This window comes from Narcine bancroftii, chromosome 7, assembly GCF_036971445.1.
Source record: "Narcine bancroftii isolate sNarBan1 chromosome 7, sNarBan1.hap1, whole genome shotgun sequence".
NCBI classification, from domain to species: Eukaryota; Metazoa; Chordata; class Chondrichthyes; order Torpediniformes; family Narcinidae; genus Narcine; species Narcine bancroftii.
The window spans coordinates 193692403-193720324 of NC_091475.1; the positions used below are offsets into that span (position 1 = coordinate 193692403).

Below are 27922 nucleotides of genomic sequence, written 5' to 3' on the forward strand. Positions count from 1 at the left end.
TATAAATATACACCCCACCTAACCTACTCGATTAAAAAATGAAAACGAACCAAAAAAATCTGAGCAGCTTATCCTGAGAGTTAAGTATATCTTGTAGCTTTTGATTCATACCATATCAAAAGTAAGACTATATCTCATCTGGAAGAGTGAGCACATCTAATCACAGTAAAAAAACATTTTCATCCAAGTGAAAATAAGACATGAAAGGTCACCATGTATCTTCACATTGTACCGATGAATCAAATACATATATCTAATTTTTTCTGAACTTAAACAGGACATAATATGAGAGAACCATTGAAACACTGTTGGAGTTTAAATGTTTATCTGTTTACTGATGAAACTCCCAAAAAATTACATATAAAAATAAAGGATGAGTCTGCTTTTATCCCTCCCGTCCTACCAGTGTTTATCTTTGCATCCCCCTTATCTCGCTATTCTTCCAGCTCCACACTCTCCATGGTTAGCCACTCCATCTCTGCCATGTTGAGTATCTGTGATCCTGCAAACGACGTCAACATCAAACCCAGTCCCTGAAGGGAATATCTGTGGCTTTGGCTGCAATCCCCGTGGTTAATGAGCTGGTGTTTTCAAACTTGCACTTGTACAGTCAGGGCATTTGCTGCAGAAACTACATTTATTATTCAGGGATGTACAGTACACATCGAACTTCTGCTTATTTGTGCGGCTGTTTCAATAGGTATATGTTTCAGGATATTAGTCAAAGGTTTGGCATTTAAAAGAATAATTAGTTGATAAGCAGTGGGATCATGGCTTCCAAGAGTTGTTTGAACTTCATTCATTGCTACAATTCTACTTCATTTTGAAGTATGTGATAGGATGTTGAAACAAGAGCCTTTATTAACCATTTTTTCACATTCACACCTGGCTCGGCACTTGCTTTGCCCCAATCACCACTCAATCTGCCTCCAGCTGCCCACAAAGGTTTGATCCTCCACCTGCAGTTATTGAAAACTGGAGATAATTTAGGCTTGTAGAGGAGCTGAAAATCATTGGTATTGGGGATAAGCGTGGGAGGTTAAAACTTCATCTGTGCATGAATACATATCTTTTGGAAAATAACCAGAAGGGAAACTAGGCAAAATTTAAATTGGAGGTGTCACGTTTCTGGGCGTGAACAATTTCTGTCACGAAACATATAAAATTGCAACAGACTTGCAAATTGTTGAAGATCCTCAATTCGAAACTGAAAAGTGAAAAAGTTGAAGAGCTGAGAGGACGCGTCACCTGCATTAAATAAAAAGAGGATCTGCAGGACAGGAACTATTCACTTGGTAAGAGGAATTTATTGATTCATTTGGAGTTTCTTCGATAGAAATGTTTTGGCATTGGACTATGTGTTTATATACAAGTATTAAAATGTAATTACATCGATGTTGTCAAAGTTCATGGAGCTCCTCGTGTAGATTGCCCTGTTGCGGTTGACATTTGCTGCCTTTCAATTTTCCTGCGTCTGCACGAGTCCGATGGAAACCAGCCCAATTTGTACACGCCAAACAATTTGCCCCCCTGATTTAATCCTACCCGAGCTGCCGGTCGCCTCCTGCAACCACTTTATGTTTGATAAAGATCACTTCCCATTCTGACTCGACATTCCTTCAGATGAACTAGTTATTAACGTACAGTACAGCACCGATTATCCAAAGTGGACAGGACCGGGCCTAAACGATATATTCGGTGAGCTGGTCATTTTTTTAAAACAGCCCAGTAGCAACAGCAAATCACTTTTAACAGGGTTTAAACAAACAGCAAGGGAAGGCTTTTGAAGCATGAAATAATGTTTAATTCTCACCAAAAAAAACCTGAACAAAATAAGATAAATCTAACACCCAAAACTCTAAATTCTACTCAGAGGTTTTTCAAAAATTCCAAATTTTTAAAAACCTGTGATGTCACTTTGGCTCCAAAAAAAATTTTTTTTTGGATGTCTGAGGATTTCTGATCGTTTCGGCTTCAAAACCCTTTGGAAAAATAAGCTTTTCTGATATCCTCAATTATCAAAAAAAAATTTTTTCAGAGCCAAGCAGGCTTCACTGCAGGGTCCAAAAGAAATCGGATAACTGAGGATTTCAGTACTTACACAGCTGTAACATTCAGTTTTAGAAAGAGAATAACAGCACTGCAGAAAGCCATTGATTGGTAATGGATAAACATAATGGGTTAGATGGTAAAGTTTTTAAATAATTGTCCTATTAACCAATCAAGCAGATTATCTCATCTTGAGTTTATTTTTTTTTATATATCATGATACGGTCTCAGAATCTTCTTTGGCTTGGCTTCGCGGACGAAGATTTATGGAGGGGGTAAATGTCCACGTCAGCTGCAGGCTTTAGAGCCAAGATGAGGGTGATGAATCTGTAGAAATTTGCTACCACAGGCAGCTGTGAAGGAAAAGTCAGTGGGCATATTTAAAATAGATCGATGAGCTCTTGATTAGTAAGGGTGCCAAAGGTTATGGGGAGAAAGGGCTGCTATATTTTATGGACTAAATACAAAGATCCTTGAAACTTGAGCAAACATTAAGTAGCTGGAGGTCAGGGAGAGAAATGGTCAGTTAATGCTTGGGGTGGGAGAATGGAGCCCGATCTATTTCTCTCCATGAATGCTTGCCTGACCTGGTGAGTCCCTCAGTTGGAACAGGACAACGTGACTTTGACAAGAAAGTCTGCGGACGCTGCAATTATAGTTCAATGCACAAAAATGCTGGAGAGACTCAGCAAGTCATGCAGTGTTCCTTATGTAGCAAAGACATGTAACCAATGTTTTGAGTCTGAACCCTTTGTCAAAAAAAAAAGCCGGCAGGGCGACTGAATAGAACGGTGGGGAGGGGAGTCTCTCTCGCTGTTACCTATCTGCAATCCCTGCCGCTCTCAAGCTCTACTCTACACCCAGGTGCGGTTGAAGTCCAGAAATCCAGGCCATCTAAGAATCCGGACTTTTAGAAAACTCCCACACTTTTTGAAGTTAGTGGGTTTTTGTGGGTGTTAAATGCCACAGATGTACAGCGGCAACAAGAGGCCACACTTGATACAGGTGATCTTATCAGAAAGAAATTCATTTGTATTTTTCTTTTACAATGTTTGTTTTTAAGCACATTTTCAACCATTACACACTCCTTTTTTTTGTTGTGGAAAAATTTTGTTTACATTTTTCTTTAAAACTGCTCGTTTTGATCATTGAAACTTGCTACATTTGCCTAATGAATAAATGGTCACAATTTACCTGTTCAACTCTCCTTTATTCCAACTTAAATCTGAATTTTAAAAGTACTGCCTGAGAATCTGCAACATCCAAATATCTAGGCCTAATCCTATCTCTGAACCGTCCAAATTTTAGGAGTCATGCAACAGCATTTTTCTCTTCTGGCCTCCCATCCATATCCGTCTACGACCTCTTGCCTGTGGGCCTGTGCCCCACCCCCTGCCCCTTCAGGAGCCTACCTGCTTTTTGCTCACAACTTGGCTACATAGCTTTCCTACGTAGAGAACGTTGCGTGACACGCTGAGTTTCTCCAGCACTTTTGTGCATTGAGCAGTATGATTTTATTCGTTTCCTTGCCTGGGTGTCTTGAATATTTTTTGGAATGATTTTCATGATCCTGCTAATTTAGACAGTATTTTATTATTAATGCTGTTGCAAAACTATTATTGCTGTGAGATTATTTTTGTTTCACCCTTGTTTAATATCAATTAAAGGTGTTCTCACTCTTCAATTTTAAATTAGCTAAAATCCTACTTGCTGATTACCATGCTTTTTCTGGGTTTCATGTGAAGTGCCGTCAGTAAAGAGGTGCCACAAGATGTACTCCATCAGGTTCAGGAACAGTTGTTACCCTACCGCCATCAGACTCCTAAACAACAGACTGATGCACCGTCAATAACTCCAAAAGACTGAAATCGTTCGAACTGGTGGGCTTTTATTAGCTTTAGAACGAAAGCCCATCCATGCTGCTTGACTGTTCTGCACTGGGAAGGGGCTGTGGAACATTCTGGAGCCAGTGGGAGGGGCCACTGACACAGTCTGCCAATGGGTGTTCCCGAACAGACAAACATATAGTGGTTCACCACATTCACCCCTTGTGTTTTTGTTAAAGAGTCCGGTGGGGTGAAGTGGTGATAATACAGTTGCAAATTCAGCCTATCAGGTGGTCTGGGTTTTCGCTGTGACCGTCGTAGTTCGGGCTGCGGTTGCAGCACAGTGACAGGGACCTGGGTGGTCTGGGAAGCCTGTGTGTAATCGACAGCGTTGGGCTGGTGGGTATGCAGCGATGAGTCTGGTGTGTCCTCTGTTGGGGGTGAAGCAATGTGCTATTGTCCTGGTGCATCATGGTGGGTAGGGATGAGGGGGGTGTGGAGTGATCAGGGCCCCTGAGGGTGCCAAATCCGTAATGGAGACAGTGTCCTCATGCTCATCAAAGTACACCACATAAGCGTATTGGGGGTTGGCATTGAAGAGGTGGACCCTTTTGACCAGAGGGTCGGGCTTATGGCTCCTTACACATTTTCTTTTTGTTTAATTGCTGGTGTGGTTTTCTCTGATTTACTTGTACCTCCTCAAGTCCAGTGCACTGCATTTGGTGTTCTGAATGTGGTCTCTTCTAAGTTGAAGAGAACACAAACACATTTGGTGACCTGCATTCAGGGTGTCCTGAACTTCCAGTTGCCTGTTGATTTATTAGCCATTTTACTCCCAGTTTGACCTACCTGCCTGTGTCCCCTGCACTGTTACAATCACGCTGAGCCAAGTTTGAAGGGCAGCATCTCATCTTCTGGCCTGGATCATTGTGACCTTTGGAAGTCAATATTACAACTTCAGGATTTTTATTTCTCTTTTTGTATCAGAATGGGTCAGGCCATGTCTGTAATTGTGGCTCAGTTTTTCTTTCTCCAGCCCAACGTGCTGGACATTTATCTGTAGCTGTTCATCCACCAACTCTTGCATTACTTTGTGTTCTTGCTGTCTCCCTCCCCTCATTTCAGAGTTGTGTTCTTTCTCCCCAATCGCCCCATTAACCCATCGACTAGATGATCTCCTCGAGCATTTTTTATATGTCGGGGTAGAGTATGGTGACTGGTCTGCACCCACAACACGACCGATTCAAAATGGGAGGAAACCAGAGCACCGGGGAAAATCTGTGCAGGTCACACGTAAATTCTGACAGTGGCAGATTCAAACCCAGGTTGCTGGTGCAATAATAGTCCTGTGCTATGAAAGACGTGGTCTGATTTTCGACATCAAGATGAAATATATTGCTTGAAATAAACTTTTGAGACGTGGTTCTCAACCTTTTTATTTCCACTCACATCCCACTTTAAGTAATCCCTATGCCATTGGTGCTCTGTGATTAGTAAGGGATTGCTTAAGGTGGTATGTGAATGGGAAGGGAAGGTTGAGAATCACTGCTCTAGCCCCAATTGTTACTGAAATATTTTGCTTGAGAAAAATTGTCATTGGCCCATTTCCTTTGGAGTTATGAAACCGTGCACATAACGAGTCAATTAGGTACAATTAAAACAGTGGTTTTCAAACATTTTCTTTCCACCCACATAACACCTTAAGCAATCCCTTACTACTAATCACAGAGCACCAATATTCTTGGTGTTAAAAAACATACTCCTGACATCTCCCTTATTCTTCCCTAATCTCACCTAATATTTGCTACAGTCGCCCTGCAGAAAAGGTACTGGCCATCCATCATTTCTATGCCTCAAAATTTTTTCAGGCTTTTTTCCTGAGGCACGTTCTCCAATCCTCTGCACCCTCTCCAAAGCTTCCACATCCTTCCTGTAATGAGGTGACCAGACTGTATGCCATAGTAGTCTAACCAGAGTTATATAGAGCTGCAATATTATTTCTTGAACTCAATTCCCCAACTAATGAAGACCAGAATACCATAAGCCTTCTTAACCTCTCTATCAACCTGCGTGGCAAACCTGAGTGAGCTATGGATTGGGACCCAAGATCCCTCTGTTCTTGGAGACGGTTAGGAATCCTGCCATTAACCATGAATGCCAACTTCAAGTTCAACCTTCCACCATGCAAAACTTCTCACTTATCTGATTGAAATCAATCTACTGCCCTACACTACATCCAGTCTATATCCTGTTGTAACCTACACTATCCAGAACACCTCAAATCTTCATGTCATCTGCATCTTCTTTGGCTTGGCTTCGCGGACGAAGATTTATGGAGGGGGTAAAAAGTCCACGTCAGCTGCAGGCTCGTTTGTGGCTGACCAGTCCGATGCGGGACAGGCAATCAACTAGCATAGAAATAGCTTCTTTTCCCTCATCAATGACCATGCATCAATTTACTGCGATCCTACACTAATCCCATATTGTACTTTTATTTAGTGACACAGCATGAGAACAGGCCCTTCTGGCCCATTGATTCAATGCAGTCAAAACACCCTCAAGTGACCAATTAACCTATTACCTGGAACATGGGAAGAAAACCAGAGCACCTCGAGGACACCCACACAGACACAGGAAGAATATACAAACTCCGTGCTGACAGCGCTGGATTGAAACCAGGGTTGCTGACGCTCTAATAGGTGTTGTGTCAACCTCTACACTAACAGTGCCTCCCAGTATACTTTGTCCTTCTCCTCGCTATCCCATCAACTTCACCTCCTACCCTTGCCCACCTATCACTCATCTACACACCAATTTGCAAAGGCCATTTAACCTAATGACATCTGTGTCTTTGAGATGTGAAAAGGAAACCAGGGCACCTGGAGGAAATCCCACTCATTGGGAGAAAATTTAACCTTTACATGTCCAAGTTTAGGATTAAATACAAGTCTCTAGAACTGTGAGGTATTGGCTATACGAATTAGAACACAAGTGGTGAGATTTATTGATTTGAAAGACTCTTCATTCCAAAATATACATCAATTCAGCCATGTAACATACCAGTGGTTCTCAACCTTTTTCCCACTCACACATCACCTATGGCGTAGGTGGTCCGTGGTTAGTAAGGGATTACTAAGGTGGTATGTGAATGGAAAGAAAAAGGTTGAGAACTACTGTTATAAACTATCTGTAGAATTAATAAATACATTTTTAATTCTAAGTATCAAAGATGTATACACCATTGCGCATGAAATAAGTCATCTTTCTCGCTGTATTAATTTAAGTCCAAAATATTTATTGTTTTATTGCGCCTCGATGTTCATAAATTAGATGTTTAGCAGTATTGAACATTTTGTTAAATTAATGTAATTTGATTTCAATTCTGAAGAAACTTTTTATTAAACCATCAAGGCTTATTGATGTATTTTCAGCTATCTCTTCTCCAGCACTCTACAAGCTAATGCCATATTGTCGGTCACTTGCAGTCACGGGAAGAACAATTGGAAGGACCTTATCCTCCAATTGGCAGGAGAGCTGAAACTTGGAACTCAAGCGCATTATAAAACATTAGCAACGATGGAACAAACTGGTGAGTGATGAGTGTAAAAGAGAAAAATACATTTTGTAGATAAATTTCACAGCTATCATTCATGGAAAGGACCCAGGAAGATAACATCATTGTTGAAATGTGGTGAAAAGCATTGATCAGGCTACATGCAGCTTGTTGAGAAGGAGCAGGAGCTGGACAAAGATATTTAGCCTCTCACACCAGCTCCATCTTTCAATAAGATCACTTTCCATTTTCCTGTTTCCTATGCTCTGAGACCAAATCCCCAAGATAGCCTATAATGTCTTCAATGGGAGAGGGTTTCTATAACCCTCTAAGAGAAGAAATTCCTCCTAATCTCCGTCTTCATGGATGAATCATTCTATCAAGTCCCTCACCTTCCAATGTTTCAATAAGATAACTTCTTGTTCTTCTAAATTCCTCCTCAACCCTTTGTTGGGTTAGACAAGGAAGTCTACGGTCACTGAGGTCAAGTGCAATACACAAACATGCTGGGGAAACAGCAGGACACACAGTGTCCATGGGAAGTAAAGAATAGCTAATGTTTTGGGTCTGAACTTTTTTCAAGTACAAGAACTACTAAAACTTTCTTTGCAGGATGACCACTTCATAGCAGGAATCAACCTGCTGAAAGTTCTGAGTGGCTTCCAAAGCTAATATGTCCTTCCTTAACTATAGACACTTATATTTTTGACCTTGATGTTGTAGGGTACAGAAGCCTGTAGACCAGTACCACTAGGTTTAAGAATACCTAACAGACTCTTGAACCTCTGCTTACAGCGACAGATTATAGATATGTTTTGGGGAGATAAATTGGGGCTGGATTTTTTAGTGTAGGTCACATACAAACACTTTAAAACAGATCTTATTTAAAATGCTGAGCTCTGCCCATGCTAGACAGGCTGGCTCCAAGACCCTTTGCAAAAGCTTTGCAGAGTGCCCAAGAGACTTCACTAATGGATTGTTGTTTACAAAAAGGCAACAGATGGATGAACTTGTTAGAGCCATAGGCTGTCTGGAGTGGAACTTACTGTTCTAAGAGGGTCATGTTGTTTTTCAAGCAGAGAGAATAAAACAGGTTTTTTCTCAGAGAGAAAGAGAGAGAGAGAGAGAGAGAATTCAGTTCTGCAGTGCTACATTAGCAGCTGGGACTGGAACAGGACAAGCTGGCAAGCTTGTGGAAAAACCCCATTTTGAAGATGGGCTGTGACTGCTTAGTTCAGCCTGGTCAAAGCCCTTGTGGTTCATGCAAGAGGAGAGGACTGGTTGCCTAAAGTTTCGCTTGAAATAAGAGAAACAAAAAGGAACTCTGTGGTGACCTGAAAGAAAGAGGTTATCATCTGGAGAACCCTGAGGGAGCAAGTTTTTTCGGCAAGACATTGAAGTGGCTGGTTACAAGGAATCAGTTGTGGATGTCCAGCGAACAACAAATTTATATGAAAACTGACAAGAACCTTCCTGAGCCGTAATCATTTACCTTTCAAGCACCAAAGCCTGGTGAACTTTATAAATATTAAAATTCTGTGCACAGTATAAGAATTGCCTGCAACCAATAAACCTGGAGGAATGAGAAGTGAGATTGGACTGTGAATCAAAGAACTTTTCTGAACTTATACACACATTATATACTTAGAATTAGAAGGGGGTTAAGGTTTAGTTAATGCTAATAAGTTAAAGTTTGATCCTGTTTTCATGTTTAAAGATAATGAAAAGCAACTTTTGTTTAAGTAACCATTTGTCTTGGTAAATATCTATTGCTGCTGGGGTCCTCTGAGCTCGTAACATTACAACCCAAACCATAAGCTACTCTGGCACTACAAAAAGACCTGGTTGCTCTATTGCAACATCATTTTTTTCCTTTCAATAACTATTACTGTCAGTGTTGTTTACTTTTACAAATGTACCAGTTTGGCTGCTGCAAGTAAGAACACTTCAGTGCATCGTTACATTGCACTCATGTGTATGACAATAAGCGTTAGCATCAATTATAGTTAAATATTCCTACCATATTTTCCAGACCATGATCAGTGAGGATTGGTAAGAAATTCTTCACAATCTCCATCAGTACTGGAGCATAATAGGGCTGCGTTCTTAGCTCCCTGTTCTACTTGCTTTTCACTTATGACTGCGCGACTAAGTATGACAATGAATTTGCTGATTATACCATATTTAAGGGCTAAATGACACAACCTGCTACCAAACCAAATCCCGTGCTGTATCAGACAGCAAAGCTTCAGTCCCAGAAGAACTCAACATAATCTATGCCTGATTTGACCATTGTAATAGGGAAGAGCACCAAGATGAGTCTATCCTGTCTGTATCCGAGGATGATATTCAGGCTGCCTTCGGGAGAATGAATCCAAGGAAAGTATCCATCTGAATACAGTACCTGGCCAAGTATTAAAACTCTGTGCTGACCAAATATATAGTTTCAACATCTCACTCCAGTAGGGTGTGGTGCCCCTTGTTTCAAATGGGTGTCTTAACCTGCCTTAATGACTATCAAGCTGTAGCAGTTGCATCAACAGTGATAAAGTGTTTTGAAAGGCTGGTGACGAAGGATATCAGCTCCTGTCTGAGAGTTGACGTGGATCCATTCCAGTTCGCCTATCTTAGCAACAGGTCTACAACGGATGCCAACTCACCAGCTCCACGCAAGGCACTGGAACACCTAAACAGCAAACATGCTCTCTATCAACTATAGTTTGACATTTAACACCATCATCCCCTCAAAACTGATCAGTAATCTCCAAGACCTGAGACTCAACACCCCGCTGTGTAACTAGATCCTTGATTTCCTCACCTCCAGACCACAATCACTGAGGATTAGTAAGAACATCTCCTCCACAATCTCCATCAGTACCTGAGCACCAGAGGGCTGTGTTCTTAGCCCCCTGTTCTACTCACTATACACCAACAACTGTGTGGCTCAGTATGACAATAACACCATCTGTAATTGCCAATGAATCCATGGTAGTTAGTGGGATGTTTAAAAAAGGGAATGAGTCAGTAGACAGAAGGAAGATTGAAAACTTGGCTGAGTGGTGCACCAAAAAAAAACTTGCACGAAATATCACCAAAACCAAGAAGCTGATTGTTGACTTCAGGAAGGGAAAACCAGAGGTATACAATTCAGTGAACATTTGGGGATCAGAGGTGGAGAGGGTGAGCAAATTTAAGTTCTTGGGAGTCCCTAGCTTGGAGAATCTTTCCTGGACTCAACCCACCAATGGCATTGTGAAGAAAGCACGTTAGCGCCTCTACTTCCTCAGGAGTTTGTAGAGGTTTGGTATGACATGTGGTGGAAAGTTTGCTGACCGGCAGCATCACAGTTTTGTATGAGGACACCAATACCACTAGGTGTAGAGCAAACTAAAAAGGTAATGGACACAGCCTAGAACATCACAGGCAAAGCCCTCCCCACCATCAAGAGCATCTACAAAGAATGCTGCTGTCAGGGAGCAGCAACAATCTTCAAGGATCCACACCACCCAGCACATGCTCTGTTTTTGCTGCTGCCTTCAGGAAAGAGGTATAGGTGCCACAAGACTCGCACCAGCAGGTTCAGGAACAGCTGTTACCCCTCCACCATCAGACTCCTCGATAACAAACTCAATCAGAGACTCATTTAAGGACTCTTACTTGTGCACTTTATTTTTTTATTCTCTTTGCATTGCACAGTCAGTTTACATTTGTTAATTATTTACAGTTCTTTATTTGTTTGCATGTGCACATTGTGTCGTTTTCTTTGCACTACCAGTAAGTGGTAATTCTGCCTCACCTGCAGTACAAAGAATCTTAGGGTTTTATGCAATGTTCCCTCTAAATCAGTGGTTCTCAACCTTTTCTTTCCACTCACATACCTCTTTAAGTGATCCCTATGTCATCGGTGCTCTGTGATTAGTAAGGGATTGCTTAAGGTGGGATGTGAGTGGGAAGGGAAGGTTGAGAATCACTGCTCTAGACCCAATTGTTACTGAAATATTTTTCTTGATAAAAATTGTCAATGGCCCATTTCCTTTGGAGTTATGAAACCATGCACATAACGAGTCAATTAGGTACGATTAAAACAGTGGTTTTCAAACTTTCTCTTTCACCCACATACCACCTTCATCCCTTACTAATCACAGAGCACTGATGGCATGGAGATTACTTAAAGTGGTATGTATGTGGATAGAAAAAGGTTGAGAAGCACTGCTCTAATTTTTAGTGGTTAGTGTGTGCAAAATTCTTATGTTGTGCAAATTCTTTTCCTGTGACAAAATTATGTCCTCATTGAATGTCTTTGCAAATGTAAACTTGAAATTGTTTTCACAGTCATTTTGACACAGCCTCTCCCACATGGCTAATAAAACTGTATTGGCATGTTTAAACTAGTTAACAGAAACACTGATACGAGCCCAGAGGACCCCAAAACCCAGCAAGAATAGATATTCACCAATTCAAAACTATAAACAAAATTTGCTTTTAATTATCTTTAAACATCAAAACAGAATCACATTTTAACTTATCACTATTAACTAATCTATCATAACCCCCTTCTAATTCTAAGTGCATGTGTATGTAATGTATGTGTGAGTTCAGAAAAGTTGTTTGGTTCACAGTCCAATCTCACTTCTCATTCCCCCAAGTTCACTGGTTTCAGGCAATTCTTATACTGTGCACAGAATTTAACTTTTATGAAGTTCACCAGGCTTTGGTGCTTGAAAGGTAAATGGTTACTGCTCAGGAAAGTTCTTGTTGGTTTTCAGAGAGAGATTTGTTGTTCACTGGACACCCACAACTGATTCCTTTTACCACTTCAGTGTCTTGCTGAAGAAACTTTCCCCTTCAGGGTCTTCCAGATGATAACCTCTTTCTTTCAGGTCACCACAGAGTTCCTTTTTGTTTCCCTTATTTCAAATGAAACATTAGGCAGCCAATCCTCTCCTCTTACATGAACCACAAGGGCTTTGACAAGGCGGAACTAAGCAGTCACAACCCATCTTCCAAATGGGGGTTTCCACAAGTTTGCCAGCTTGTCCTGTTCCAGTCCCAGCTCCTGCTGACTGTAAATCTGCAGAACTGAAACTGCAGAATTGAATCCCCCCCCCCCTCTCTCTCTCTCTCTCTCTCTCTCTCTCAGAGAAAACCTGTTTTACTCTCTCTGCTTGCAAAACTACACGACCCTCTTAAAATAGTAAGTTCCACTCCAGACAGCCTGCGGTTCTAACAAGTTCATCCATCTGTTGCATTTATGTAAACAACAATCCATTAGTGAAGTCTCTTGGGCACTCTCCAAAGCTTTAGCAAAGGCTCTTGGAGCCAGTCTGTCAAGCTCCAGTATTTTAAATAAGATCTGTTTTAAAGTGTTTGTATGTGATCTACACTAAAAAAAATCCTGCCCCAATTTATCTTCCAAAAGCATATCTATAATCTGTAACAAAGCTAAGAGATTATTTTCAACAAGTATAATTATTAATTACTACATTATCTTAGGTAACTAACCTTTTGTGCGCACATTAATTTCCTTTGTGCACTGGTTGCAAAATGTGTGTTCATGCACACAGTTTAGAGGGCACAGTGCTTGTATGTGATGTTATACTCTGCAATAAATCTGAAATCTTAGTGGATTGTATAGAAAGGGGCAATGGGTCAGCATCCAGGAGGGATTTTGAAAACTTGGCTGAACGGTGTATTAATGTGTGGATGGCCTTGGTGTAGGGGTTAGTGCAATGCCTTTACAGTGCCAGCGATTGGGACCAGGGTTCGAATCCTGCACTGTCTGTAAGGAGTTTGTATGCTCTCCCCGTGTCTGCATGGGTTTTCACCTGGGTTTCCAGTTTCCTCCCACTGTTTGAAATGTACTGGGGGTGTAGGTTAATTGAGTGTAAATTGGACGGCACGGAGTCATGTGCCGAAAGGGCTTGTTACCTTGATGTATATTTAAATTTAACAGCAACTTCACATTTAATGTCACCAAAACCAAGGAGCTGATGGTGGAAAACCAGGACGAGAAAACCAGAGGTGTACGATCTAGTGATCATTGGGGGATCAGAGGTGGAGAGGGTGAGCAAATTTAAATTCCTATCTCAGAGGACCTTTCCCAGATCCAACACACAAACATTATCATAAAGAAAGTGCTTCAGTCCCTCTACTTTCTCAGGAGCTTGTGTAGGTTTGGTATGACATCAAAAACTTTGGCAAACATTTACAAATGTGTAGTGGAAAGTGTGTTGACTGGCTGCTTCATGGGCTGGTATGTAGGCACCAAAATCTCTGAATGGAATGTACTGCAAAGGTGGTGGACACTGCCCAGTACATCACAGGCAACGCTTTCTCTCCCATCAAGAAAACCTACATGGAACGCTACCATTGGAGATCAGTAGCAACCATACAGAGTCCACACCACCCAGGACATAATCTGTTCTCGCTGGGCTGTCGTTATGAAAGAGGTCTGGGGGCCACGAGACTTGGTTCAGGAACAGTTGCACCCCCTCCACCATCAGACTTAAACAACAAGCTCAATCAGCAACTCGTTTAAGGACTCTTACTTGGCATATTATTTATTACTGAATATTTTTTTCCTGTATTGCAATTTGTTTCTTTGTTTGCATTTCTCACTTTTATATGCATCTCTTTTCCTTGAGTACAGTTTACAGTTACTGATAAAGTAAAAATTCTGCCTGGACACAGGAAAAAGAATTTCAGGGTTGACAATAAATCTAAACTTTGAACTTTCTCCATACTCTCCCATCTTTAGTTATTCAACCGGAAAAGAAGCTGTTCATCTTGGATGTTGACGCTGGGGTGGACGATGCCCAGGCAATAATGATGGTTCTGGCCGCACCGAACGTGCATATCCTGGGGATAACCTGCACTCATGGAAACACCAGCCTTGATAATGTGTGTAAGAATGTGCTCCGAGTGCTGAAGCTGTGCAACAAAATGGAGGTAGGTAGTGGCAGGACGCTGGCTGGGACTGGTGCCCCTGTGTTCAGCAACAACTCTTGTTGGTAGGAGATAAGGAACAAATTTATAACCTCTTGAAATTATTCTTCAAAATATATTTTACAATCTCTTGTAAATAATTATGTTGTTTATTTATGCAAGGATAGTTTTGATTAGGTGTTTTCACACTGCAGGTGAGTGGTGACCCTACTTTGTCCCGGGAATTCAGGACCTCCCGGGCCTTTCACATCACGGTCCAAATTCCTGGGAATTTGCCCTCCCCTGCAATTTAAGGGGGTCCCACCCCAAACTGATGACGCGTTACACACACACAGGAGTAAATGTGATTGCCCGTCTGTCAATTGCCTGCCCGCTCCCTTCCTGCCCGTCCATCAGACTCTTACCCACCTGCTCCCTCCTACCCCCGGCCTTCAGTAGGACAGTTGCCCACCTACTCCCTACCCCCGACTGTCAGTAGATTAGTCACTCGCCCACCCGCTCCCTCCCTCCCAGCTGTCGGTAGGTTGCCTACCCGCTCCTTCCCTCCTCCTACCTCCCCCTTCCGTTGGTAGGTTACCCACCCATGCTTCAGGGCTGCTTCGGCATGTTGCGACGGAGGCACAATGCAGAATGAATGGCCGACTTTGTTTCCCATAATCTCCCACGCAGCTGGATATGCTCTGGCAAAATACAGGTGCTTCATGGATTATGGTTAACGAGGACAGCCATTCATCCTGGATTGTGCTGCCAAAGTGGCCCGCCGTTCTCTGGCGATGTATCTTTTAATTTTAAATGCCTACGTGATGCAGCATGTTAGCGCTGACGTCATGAGGCTTCCCTGCTTGGCCATTTGGCTCTTCACACTGCAGGGAGAGGGCGGTCGGGAACATTTCCCGAAGCCGTAGCCCTGGACCCATTTAAAATTCCCCGTCCGACCTTTTCACACCTCAGGTTCACGGGTGGGTTCCCAGGAAAGTTTCTGGGGAATCTCCATTTTACAATGCTGTGTGAAATAGCCTATTGATGTAATCATAATCTATAATTTTGAGTTTTAAATTTTGGGCCCTTTTGGCCCATGAGCCCATGCCACCCTATTATACCCAATTAACCTACAGCCCCTGGTATGTTTTGAACAGTGGGATGAAACCAGAGCCCCCAGGGAAAACCCACATAGACATAGGAAAAACATACAAACTCCTTACAGACAGGGTGGGTTTAAAGCCCCCGTCCCCAATTGCTTGCACTATAACAGCGTTGTGCTAACTGCTACGCTATCCGTCCCATCCCTTTTACTCAGTTGTTGATTTTATTAAATTTATACATTGCCCAAATAGGACGTGATTGGAACCGTCCATATTGATTCTACATGATATACATAATTTATGATAAGTGCTTTTCTTTATTCCTGTTTTAGAACCATAGAACATTACAGCACTGAAACAGACCCTTCAGCCCTACTAGTCTGTGCCAATCCATTTTTCTGCCTAGACCCACTAACTTGCACCCAGTCCAGAGCCCTCCATACCCCTCCCATCCATGTACCTGTCCAAATTAAATGTTAAAATTGAGCCCACATTCACCTCTTCAACTGGCAGCTCATTCCACATTCCTACCACTCTCCGTGTGAAGAAGTTCCCCCTCACATTCCCCCTCAACTTTTCCACTTTCACTCTTCACCCATGTCCTCTGGTTTGTATCTCACCTCCCCTCCATGGTAAAAGCCTACCTCCATAAGGAATTAATTCCAACCCCCTGCCCCCCCCCCCCCCACCCCAGCAATTTCTTTGGTTTCTTCCACCTTGTCTACATGACTGAATGCAGGCAATTGTGCCAGTGGGAACAGAATTACATATCCTCACCCACCTGATGAGGTGATAAAGTCACAGTGAGAAAACGAGAAAGAGGTTGGTTCCTCACCACCAACCCCTTGAGGCTGAGTTTATGACTTTGTTAATGTGTTAATTTGAATGGTGACCAGGAGGGTGGAATACAACTAATTCCTCCTAATTGCCGTTCCAACTCAGATTTTAATTTACATATCACCCTTGTACTGATATGTTTTCTTCCATTGTATAGGCCTTACCAGTCACTGTACATATGAGGCTGGCCCGCCCACTAATGACTCATCCCTTAAGTCTCCTTCCCTCTTGCCCTAGCCACAAAGGTCACGTTACCTCCCCCTTTCTGGCAGTCCTGTACCTGGATCCGGGCCAGCCAAAGTCTTATGCGCATTAAACCCTAGTGTTCCTGCAGCCTATGACTCTGTGGTTATTGATAGAGCCTATCGACCTTCAGGGAGAAATTTCAGAAGCCTGATGTCCATCGTCTCTAGGTTCAAGAGCAGGTTTTTATCCAATAGCTTTCGGGCTTTTGAACTTCCTTAACATAGCTACACCTTAACAATTCTTCACTGAAGATCTGTTTCTTTGGCTTGGCTTCGCGGACGAAGATTTATGGAGGGGGTAAAAGTCCACGTCAGCTGCAGGCTCGTTTGTGGCTGACAAGTCCGATGCGGGACAGACAGACACGGTTGCAGCGGCTGCAGGGGAAAATTGGTGGGTTGGGTTTGGGTGTTGGGTTTTTCCTCCTTTGCCTTTTGTCAGTGAGGTGGGCTCTGCGGTCTTCTTCAAAGGAGGTTGCTGCCCGCCAAACTGTGAGGCGCCAAGATGCACGGTTTGAGGCGATATCAGCCCACTGGCGGTGGTCAATGTGGCAGGCACCAAGAGATTTCTTTAGGCAGTCCTTGTACCTTTTCTTTGGTGCACCTCTGTCACAGTGGCCAGTGGAGAGCTCGCCATATAACACGATCTTGGGAAGGCGATGGTCCTCCATTCTGGAGACGTGACCCACCCAGCGCAGCTGGATCTTCAGCAGCGTGGACTCGATGCTGTCGACCTCTGCCATCTCGAGTACTTCGACGTTAGGGATGAAAGCGCTCCAATGGATGTTGAGGATGGAGCGGAGACAACGCTGGTGGAAGCGTTCTAGGAGCCGTAGGTGATGCCGGTAGAGGACCCATGATTCGGAGCCGAACAGGAGTGTGGGTATGACAACGGCTCTGTATACGCTTATCTTTGTGAGGTTTTTCAGTTGGTTGTTTTTCCAGACTCTTTTGTGTAGTCTTCCAAAGGCGCTATTTGACTTGGCGAGTCTGTTGTCTATCTCATTGTCGATCCTTGCATCTGATGAAATGGTGCAGCCGAGATAGGTAAACTGGTTGACCGTTTTGAGTTTTGTGTGCCCGATGGAGATGTGGGGGGGCTGGTAGTCATGGTGGGGAGCTGGCTGATGTCATTTGAAGAAATGACAGAACACCATTTTTGCACTACTGCAACTGTGAATATTTATTTTACTTTTCTCCCTTTCATGTTTTGTCTTCCTCTTCATACGTTTAATTACCCAAGTTTTTTATGTGCTTAGGAAGGTGCAGCAATAAACTGGATTCATTCATTCAACTCAAACCAAACATGGAAACTGCCTCGATTTTACTGTCCCCTTGTGCTTTACTGGTTAAGAGAGCCGCATGAGCGGGCCTTTGGGAAATCCCATAACCTTTTGTGTATTTTCATTGTTGTTAGTGAGCAATAAACACTTGGTATTTCTAAATAGTTGCCCATATGCATACAGATCCCTGTCTACCGTGGAACAGGCACCTCTATCATGGGTACAGTCTTTCATGACAGTGAATATCATGGGAAAGATGGTTTGGGTGATATTCTGGACCCCGACGCTCCAGGCCTGGAACATATCAAATCCGAACATGCGGTGAATGCCATGATACGGATGGCAAACGAACATCCTGGGCAGGTGAGATGAGCTGATTTGTGAAAAAGCAAGATTTGATGTTCAGCAGTGTCTGTCTTTCGGTTTAGGGGGTGTTTGGCTGAGTTATTAATTGAGGGAAGTGAATGACCAAGGGGGTTGATGCATGGCGATGGTTCTGTTTAAGGCCAATTAGGGCCGAACTTCTTCAGACAAAATGGTCCTAAACTAAAGTTAAGCTGTAAAAATCTAGGGAATCCTGTGCCATGAAGAACATTTTAAAGTTCATTATATGAGAATACATTTTAAGTAACTACCATTTTGGATATTGAGTGATCTCTAATGACAACAAGGTTTGAAAGAATAAATTGTGTCAAAATAAGAAATGCTTGTAAATGTGCTCCAACAATTTAAAATGTCTTACAGTTTTTAATTCCTGTGGTAAATTAAATCTTCATAATAAAATAAACAGAACAATGAATGTTTCATTGCTACAATACTAATTCCCTTCCCTTGTACTTGTAGGTCTCTCTTGTCGCTATAGGACCCCTGACTAACCTAGCCCTGGCTGCCAAAATGGAGCCCACTTTTCCGTCAAAGCTGAAGAATCTGTACATCATGGGCGGAAACATGGAAGGTACGGCCACGACTTGGTTAACTGCTCCACCTGAGCTAACGGCATCGACATCCGTGGCTCATCTTCTGCCTTGCACATTACAGCTTTCTGCATTCAACGTTAAGTTCAATAACCAGATGCTCCAACATTCACATTTCAGACTCCTTTCATGCTCCTTGCAGCTTTTAATAATTTTTCACCCACTCTAGATTTTGTGATCTTGCATTATCTCATCTTTTATCATTTAACCACTCTTGTCTTCCACTCTTGCCACAATTTTGCAAAGTACAAAGGAGGAGCATGACTGGATTTTCTCCACTTGTTTGGACTAATGCAACACCCACAACACTCAAAATGCGCAATTCCATACAAGACAAAGCAGTCCACTTAATTGGCACTACATTAACCACACTGGATGTTCACTGGACCACTTGGCTGCAGTTCACACTGTCCGTACAATGGATTGCAACTATTTTAATGATACCACTCACACTGAAGGACAAAGGCAGCAGGTGCATGGGTCCACCATCTCTTGTAAGTTCCCCTCAAAGTCGCACACCATCCTTGCTTGGAAATACATATATTGCCGGCGCTTCATCATTGCGATGTCTAAAACCCAGAATTCTTTGTCTATGACAACCTTCACCAGAAGAACTACAGTTAAGAAGGCGACTCACCATGTCAGTTAGGGAAAGAGAGGAAATGCTAACCTTGTCAGCCAGATCCTGATAATTAATACTAAAAATTCAATTAATTGCATTTTGTCAATATTTTACACTCAAGGTATAACTCCTGCTGCTTTATTTTCAGCCAAAGGGAATGTGAAAGTCTGCGGTGAGTTTAACTTTGTCACTGACCCAGAGGCAGCCTCCATTGTCCTGAGCCACTACACTTGTCCCACTTACATTGCCACCTTGGAATATTGCCTCCGCCATCGTCTACCCTGGGTAAGCATTCAGGCGCAGTCAGCAATACAGCAAATAACTGCTGCAGCACTTGTAAATGCCATCTTACTGGTAATCTGCAGGGTCAAGGTTGCTAATCCAGGGATATGAATTTGAACCCCACCATGACTTGGTCTTTTCTCGTTGGAGCGACAGAGGATGGGGGTGACCTGATGGAGGGGTACAAGGTGATGAGAGTCATTGACCGTGTGGATGGCCAGAGGCTTTTTCCAGTACTGAAATGGATAGCGTGAAGGGGCATAGTTTTAAGGTGCTTGAGAGTAAGTACAGGGGGGAATGTAAGAGGTATGTTTTTCACTTAGAGGGCAAGATGGATGGAATGTGCTGTCCATAAGAGTGGTGGAGGCAGGTACAATAAGATCTTTGAAGAGACTGTTGGGTACATGGAAGTGAGAAAAATAGAGGATTATGAAACAGGAAAATTCTAGGCAACTTTTATAGGTTATCAGGCTGGCACAGCACTGCGGGCCGTAGGTAGGATGGCCATTGCAAAGGAGGACATTGTCATAGGTTACCATATATTATCATCCATATATATATATATTATATATATATATATACACACACATATATAGATGGTAATATATGGTAGCCTCTGACCATGTCCTTTGGAATGGCCACCCAAGGGCCTGTACTATGCTGTAGATTTCCATGTTCTATGACTGCCATCAAATTTAAGTTAAATATATATGTTTTAAAAAGCGGAAATAAAAAGAGCCATACATGCTGGCAGTGGACGTGCTTTAAACAATTAAATATCCAGAAAAGCCTTATCAAAGCAAGGAATCTTGCAGTGCCAGAGTATAACAAATAAGGGTGAACCAACCTCTATCACTTCTAATGAGAATGCCTGTGCCTGAGGAACAAAAGTGGGCTTCTCACTCCCTTGGGGCTCAATAAGATTTGACTGTAACCTCTACCCTGCATTTCTGCCTACCTCTTGTAACTTTCTACTCCTTTGTTTTATCAAGCAGCAACCTCTGTTTTAAAAATATTCATGATTATGCTTCCACCCTCCCTTTGAAGAAGTATTCCATAGAAACATAATCCTCTTGTGGTTACACCACTATGTCACCAGGGGTCATCCCGGTGACCTTGTCTATAAAGCAGTCCAGAGCTACAGTCTAGCCTTCCAGGTTCGTCTTGCAGAGAGACAAGACCCCTTAGTGTACATATTAGTTTATTAAAGCTGTCTTAAACTCGCACTGCTGGTGTGGTTATTGTCAGTATACCTCTAAAGGAAACATTTCGCTCATTATTGTCTTCATTGGAGAAGCCCTTATTGTTAAACAGTGACATCTTTGTTTGAGATTCTCCCCTGAAAGCCTTCCTTGCCTTGTACGTTTCAATTAACTTCTTCCCAATGGATGTAAACCTCAACTACAAGGTTCAAATTGAAGTTTGTTGTCACATGTACTTTTGGGGGAAAAAAAGGTTAAGTGAGAGACTGTGGATGCTAGAAAACTGAAGCAGCACCCAAAATGCTGGCGGAAGTCATCAGGTCAGGCAGTATCCATGAAAGGCAACATAGATAGTCAGCATTTTGACCGTAGCCCTTCATCAAGAACCGTTCATCTCAGTGAGAAAGTTTGTTTTGCAAGTAGTCCAGCCAACACATTGGCCTGATCCATCTAACATTACCTCATAAGTGCCTCCTTTCAGTTATTCACCAGTTGACAATTAAGGAAAGACTGGATCGTTACATGGATAGGAGGGGACTAGAGGGGTATGGACCGGGTGCTGGTCAGTGGGACTAGGAGGGTGGGGATTTGCTACGGCATGGACTAGTAGGGCCAAACTGGCCTGTTCTGTGCTGTAAGTGGTTATATGGTTATATGGTTATAAAACCTTCACAGAGTGTTTGTGGGGCACTTCCTCAAGAAGGCAGCCAACATCATAAAGGTGCCCCTTCACCCTGGTCACTCACTGCTACCTTCAGGTACAAGGTACAGAAGCCTGACAACTAGCACATCTAGGTTCAAGCACAGTCTTTTTTCCAACATCTATCAAGATCTTAATACCTCCCTTATTGTCCTATCCTCAACAGTAAATTATTCTGGGAGAGCTGTGTGGATTATTTAAGCATCACATTTTTTCTTTAGCTAAATGTAACTGTGAATATTTATTTATCTATCCTTTTATATTTATTATCTCTTTTACTGTCTTGCCATATTGTGGTAATTTTATGTATACTATTGTAGTGGGTATATCTTATGTACCTGTATGGCCGCAGCAAGTAAGAATCTTGGTATATCTCTAGGTCATTTCATGTCAGGCCTCCGCCTTGTGACTGGCTATGGAGCGGATGGAAAAAAGGGGAACTTACTTTTCAGACAGCAGCCCTAAAAGGCTGCTACAGCATCCCATTCATATCCAAAGGTGCCTCGTAGTCCCCTCTGGATCCATCAGGTGGGGCGACTGGCGCCGGAGCAACCACCCATCATAAATATGTGACAGAGGAATAGCTGTCTTCCCTACCCATAATCCCCCAGGCAGCTGAAAGCGCTTTCTGGTTCCCTGAACGGTTCCAGCTGCCTGGGGGATTATGGGTAAGGAAAATGGACATTGCTCTGCCACATTTTAAGCTGCAGAGAGTAGCCCCAAAGGTCAAAGTGGCCTGGTGTGGCTGTCCTAGCCTGCACCGGCCACCCCCTGATGGCTCCTGCTGCCCCTCCGGTCCCTGTTGACAGCCCCTGCTACCCTGACGGCCCCACTGACACCCCCTGCTACGCCGACGACCCCACTGACAGCTCCTGCTGCCCCGCCGGTCCCCGCTGCCGCGACCGTCTCCACTGTCCTGCCAGCCCCCGCTGACAGCCCCCGCTGCCACGATGGGCCTCACTGCCCCAATGGCCCCTGCTGCCCTAAGGGCTCCTGCTGCCCCACCACCCCTGACTTGGAGGGAGAGGGGCGAGTGGGGAGATGGGTCATGGGGTGACGGCATCATCTGCCCACCCCTAAACAGCTGCTTAGTGTGGCTGTACATTCAGATTGATCGGCAGAGGGCTGCACTGCGGAGATTATCCCTCTCGGAGAGGGATTCGAACATGCGGCTCAGAGACCGCCTTCACACATTCAGAGAGGTAGGTGATTATGCATTTTGGCAGAGTTTGAAATATGAAATGGCCTTATGTAATGATAACAAGCTTTCATCCTTCCTTCAATAAAAGGAGGCAAAGACTATGGGCATAACTTCTCCAGTCTTCTGCAAATCCTGCACGAGGACACTCATCTTTTTGCATTTCAGAGCTCAGCAAATTCTCATTTTTTTTATAATATATTTTTCTTGCCAAAATGGACATTTCCCACAGCCCCCATTGGCCAGATCTTGGCCCACTCAGAGATTATTGCTATTGCTTGGTAGCATTCTTGTGTTATGTTTTGGAAGCTGACTTTAGGTTAGGCATGGGCAGCTGCTTGTTTAATTATACAGCAATCGGTGCTCTGAACAAACAGCAACCTCACACCATTTGGAGGAGATCATAAACGTTTATTATGACAAATGAAAAGGAAATGAGGATGAGATAGGTGCTATTTGTGACAGTCACCCATGCATTCAGTAAAAGATGCTTAAATTTACAGGGCACTTAAGATGTAGAAACCACCAACTTTCAAACTAACATTGCTGCAAATGGATAACGGTTTCCAATTTTTCGGCTGATGGAAATGAATAATTGTTTGCCAGTGGAGTTACTTCACAGATCCAATGACGCCAGTTCAGATCCAACCTCGAGGGCAGCAGAGTGCTGGTATGCTCTCTCTGTAAGAATGTCGGTTTCCCCGCCACACTCCAATTTCCTCCCACATCCTAAGGACGTGTGGATTGGTGTATTAATTCAGGGTCGGCACCAAGCGGGGGCACCCCAAGTGAGGGGCTGTGCCCCCCCATACGGCCGTGACCTTTGCGTGCAAATGTCACTAGCGTGCGTTAAGTGTCTAGTTTACGCTCGCTAGTGATGCTCCACCCGCGCCAGGCATGAGGCAAGCATCGTCAAGAGCTTGACGCCATAAAAGCAGTGCCCTCAGCACCTATATCGGAGTTCAGGAAGGGGGTAGGATCCAAGAGGGAAATAGAAGGGTTGATAGGAATATGGGGAGGACAGGGTACAAGGCAGAATAGTGGGGAATTGGCTTGCTTTGTAGGCCTGCAGGAATTCAATAAACTGAAGAGCTTCCTTCTATAATGTGAGGAACTATACTATGGAAACATGGTAATTTGGGAAATTAACCATCTCATTATGGGGGAAAAGGGAAAACATTGTCGACGATCTTTTTTTATTGAAATATGGATGGAGTTACCTAGATAAGTAGTGTTGGTAACTAAGGTACATGGAAAGGGTGCGGACATGCACCTTGGTAGAAAAAAAATAAACGTGCAGACTATTTTCTAAATGGGGAGAAAATTGAAACGACTCAGATGCAAAGGGACCTGGGAGTCATTGTGCAGGATAATCTGAAGGTTAGCTTGCAGGTCGAGTGAGTAGTGCAGAAGTCACATTCAACACTGGGATTCATTTCAAAAGGAAGAGAATATAAGAGCAGGGCTGTGATGTTGAGGCTTTCTAAGGCATGAGTGAACCCTCACTTAGAGTATTGTGAGGAGTTTTGGACTCCCCATTAAAGAAAGGGTGTGTGCTGATATTCGGGAGTGTTCAGGGGAGGTTCACAAAGATGATTGTGGGAATGAAAGGACGCTCCTTCGAGGAGCGTTTGACAGCTCCTTTTGCATGAAACTGTCACCACATATCTAAATCAGTGTTTTCACTAATTGCAGGAATTTTATCACAAGTGGGTGGCTCATGATAGTGAAAAGGCTAGGTTCATGAAGAAGATATCTGCTCACACTGTGGAGTATGCCCAGGGCGAGAAAGGCAGCAAGGAAATGCAATTTGGAAGCGGCTTTGTGTCCTGTGATTCATACGGCATGTCTGCTGCAATCGATGACTCTGTGGTGACAGAGCATGCACAGTACGGAGTGACAGTGGAATTGCAAGGATCATTGACCAGAGGCATGATGGTTGTGGATATCCGCGACATCCTGAAACTCAAGCACAAAGTAACCATCTTCCTGAAATGTGACGTGGAAAAGTTTAAACAGCAAATGATTAATGCTCTGAATTAAGATCCAGCGCATCTCAAATGGAGTAACAAAACACAGCAATACCAGATTTATAGGCTGTATACGATGCAAATATTCAATTTAATCAAATTCTTGCTTCATTTTAATGCTTTTTTTCAGGGCACTAAAACCTCAAAAGCTTGGATGAAATCAATGGGTTTTCAAGGCTTAAAAAATGAATAATTGTAATGTTTATAAAGTCTTTTATGTTGAGTAAACTTCTGGTTAAACATTAAATAGGAAACCAGTTGTGGAAATGTGATCATCTTTTGGGGTTGGAAAATACTTCTGCTGAGTTTGCAGTCTTGCCACATAGATTCCCGACATCCCAGCTTCTGTCACCGTAAACCAAACCACACATCACTTACAGATGTTGCCTCCCTGTCACCCTTTGGTCCATCAGCTCTTCCATTTTAAAATCCTTACCCACATTACAGGGAAAGGATAAACAGGTGAGGGCTTTATTCCCTGGAGCATAGAGGTTTGAGGTTTGATTTGATAGAGGTATACAAAATTATGAGGGGTATAGATAAAATACAAGGCTTTTTTCTCTGAGGGTCGGTGAGATACAAACCAGAGGACATGGGTTAAGGGTGAAAGGGGAAAAGTTTAGGCGAACATTCAGGGGAACTTCTTCACACAGAGAGTGTGAGTGTGGAACGAGCTTCCAGCTGAAGTGGTCAATGCAGGCTCAATTTTAGCGTTTAAGAAATATTTGGACAGGTACATAGATGGGGGAGGTATGGACTGGCTGCAGATCAATGGGACTAGGCACAATAATGGTTCAGCACAGACTAGAAAGGCTGCAAAGTTCTATGGTTTTGTATCCTTCCACAGCCCACAGGGCTTCAATGTCCTCTGTCCAGAGTCATCAAGACATACAGCATGGAATCAGGCCCTTCAGCCTAATTTCCACATGCCGACCAAAATATCCCACCCACATTAGACCCACTTGCCTGCATTTAGCCCAAATCCCCATAAACCAGTGGTTTCCAAACTTTTTCTTTCCATTCACACACCACCTTAAATAATCCCTGTGCCATAGGTGCTCTGTGATTAGTAAGGGATTGCTTAAGGTGGTATGTGAGTGGAAAGAAAAAGTTTGAAAACCATTGTTTTAATCGTACCTAATTGACTCATTATGTGCATGGTCTCATAACTCCAAAGGAAATAGGCCAATGACAATTTTTCTCAAGCAAAATATTTCAGTAACACTTGGGTCTAGAGCAGTGATTCTCAACCTTCCCTTCCCACTCACATACCACCTTAAGCAATCCCTTACAAATCACAGAGCACCTATGGCACAGGGATTACTTAAGGTGGTGTGTGAATGGAAAGAAAAAGTTTGAAAACCACTGTTTTAATCGTACCTAATTGACTCATTATGTGCATGGTCTCATAACTCCAAAGGAAATGGGCCAATGACAATTTTTCTCAAGCAAAATATTTCAGTAACATTTGGGTCTAGAGCAGTGATTCTCAACCTTCCCTTCCCATTCACATACCACCTTAAGCAATCCCTTACAAATCACAGAGCACCTATGGCACAGGGATTACTTAAGGTGGTGTGTGAATGGAAAGAAAAAGTTTGAAAACCACTGTTTTAATCGTTCCTAATTGACTCGTTATGTGCATGGTCTCATAACTCCAAAGGAAATGGGCCAATGACAATTTTTCTCAAGCAAAATATTTCAGTAACACTTGGGTCTAGAGCAGTGATTCTCAACCTTCCCTTCCCACTCACATACCACCTTAAGCAATCCCTTACAAATCACAGAGCACCTATGGCACAGGGATTACTTAAGGTGGTGTGTGAATGGAAAGAAAAAGTTTGAAAACCACTGTTTTAATCGTTCCTAATTGACTCGTTATGTGCATGGTCTCATAACTCCAAAGGAAATGGGCCAATGACAATTTTTCTCAAGCAAAATATTTCAGTAACACTTGGGTCTAGAGCAGTGATTCTCAACCTTCCCTTCCCACTCACATACCACCTTAAGCAATCCCTTACAAATCACAGAGCACCAATGGCATAGGGATTGCTTAAGGTGGTATGTGAGTGGAAAGAAAAGTTTGAAAACCACTGCTCTAAACCATCCGTGGTAGAACCTGCCTCAACCACATCCTCCAGCAGCCGGTTCCATATACACTCCACCCTCTGAGTAAGCATCTTGCCCCTCAGGTTTCCTGTTAAATCTCTCCCCCATCCCTCACCTTGAATCTATGTCCTCTGGTTATCGATTCCCCACTCTCCAGGCAAAAGACTCCGCATTATTCTCTGACCTATTCTCTCACGATTTTCCACAACTTGACGAGATCACCCCTCCTCCTCCTGCGCTCCAAGAAGAAAAACCCAAAGCTGCTCAGAGTCTCCTGACAACTCAGGTTGCTGAGTCCTGGCAACGTCCTGGTAAATTTTCTCAGGGCCCTCATCAGTTTTGGGTACACTTTGTTGGGATCAGAGATTTCCATTTCAAGAACATTGTTCAGTCGTCCTAGAAATGCCAAGTGGGTAAAATAAACTCCACAAAAATATCAATATTGTTGTGAGAAACAAACTCCTTTTATTCTGATATATGAAAACTATAATTTCATAAAATATGCTTTATTTTTTGCTGAAATTGCCTGATAATGCTGGAATCATATCATAATTGTGGCACACAAATAAAAGTAGCATGGAAGTAAATTGTTTTAAAATGTATTTATTTTCATCCATCTGGGATAGAAATTAAAAGAGCAGTAAATGCTGGACATGTAGTGCTTTAAACGACGACATTTCTAGAAAAACTGGTTCGAAGCAAACTTTTCAAGGTGCCCGGAATATAACAGTTATTGAACCGAACACCATCACTTCTCATGAGAACACTTTGGAAAAGAATTTATTGTAATAAAAAAAAATTCTTGAGTTACAGCACGGTAACAGGCCCTTCCAGCCCATGAGCCCACGCCACCTTAAATGCACCCCATGTGACCAATTAACCCGGAGGAAATGCACACGTACACGGGGATAGCGGTACAATCTCCTTAACAGACAGTGCCAGATTCCAACCTGGGTCACTGGTGCTGTAATAGCATTGTGTTAACCGC

At 43.0% G+C, this 27922-nt stretch overlaps 1 protein-coding gene across 4 annotated transcripts; it reads left to right on the forward strand.

Moving 5' to 3' along the window:
* Positions 1-1169: 1169 nt before the first annotated feature.
* Positions 1170-27521, forward strand: LOC138739563 (nucleoside hydrolase). Of its 4 annotated transcripts, none has more exons than XM_069891877.1 (8): positions 1170-1295; positions 7307-7464; positions 13382-13491; positions 14186-14376; positions 18001-18180; positions 18661-18772; positions 19562-19698; positions 24491-27521. In XM_069891877.1, exons 3-8 carry the CDS (start codon positions 13419-13421, stop codon positions 24836-24838), a joined length of 1041 nt encoding a protein of 346 aa, XP_069747978.1. In that variant the 5' UTR covers positions 1170-1295; positions 7307-7464; positions 13382-13418; the 3' UTR covers positions 24839-27521. The 4 variants fall into 4 exon arrangements, with proteins under 4 accessions (XP_069747978.1, XP_069747980.1, XP_069747979.1 ...); XM_069891879.1 differs by having other exon boundaries at positions 7322-7464; XM_069891878.1 differs by having other exon boundaries at positions 7361-7464.
* The last annotated feature ends 401 nt before the right edge of the window (positions 27522-27922 follow it).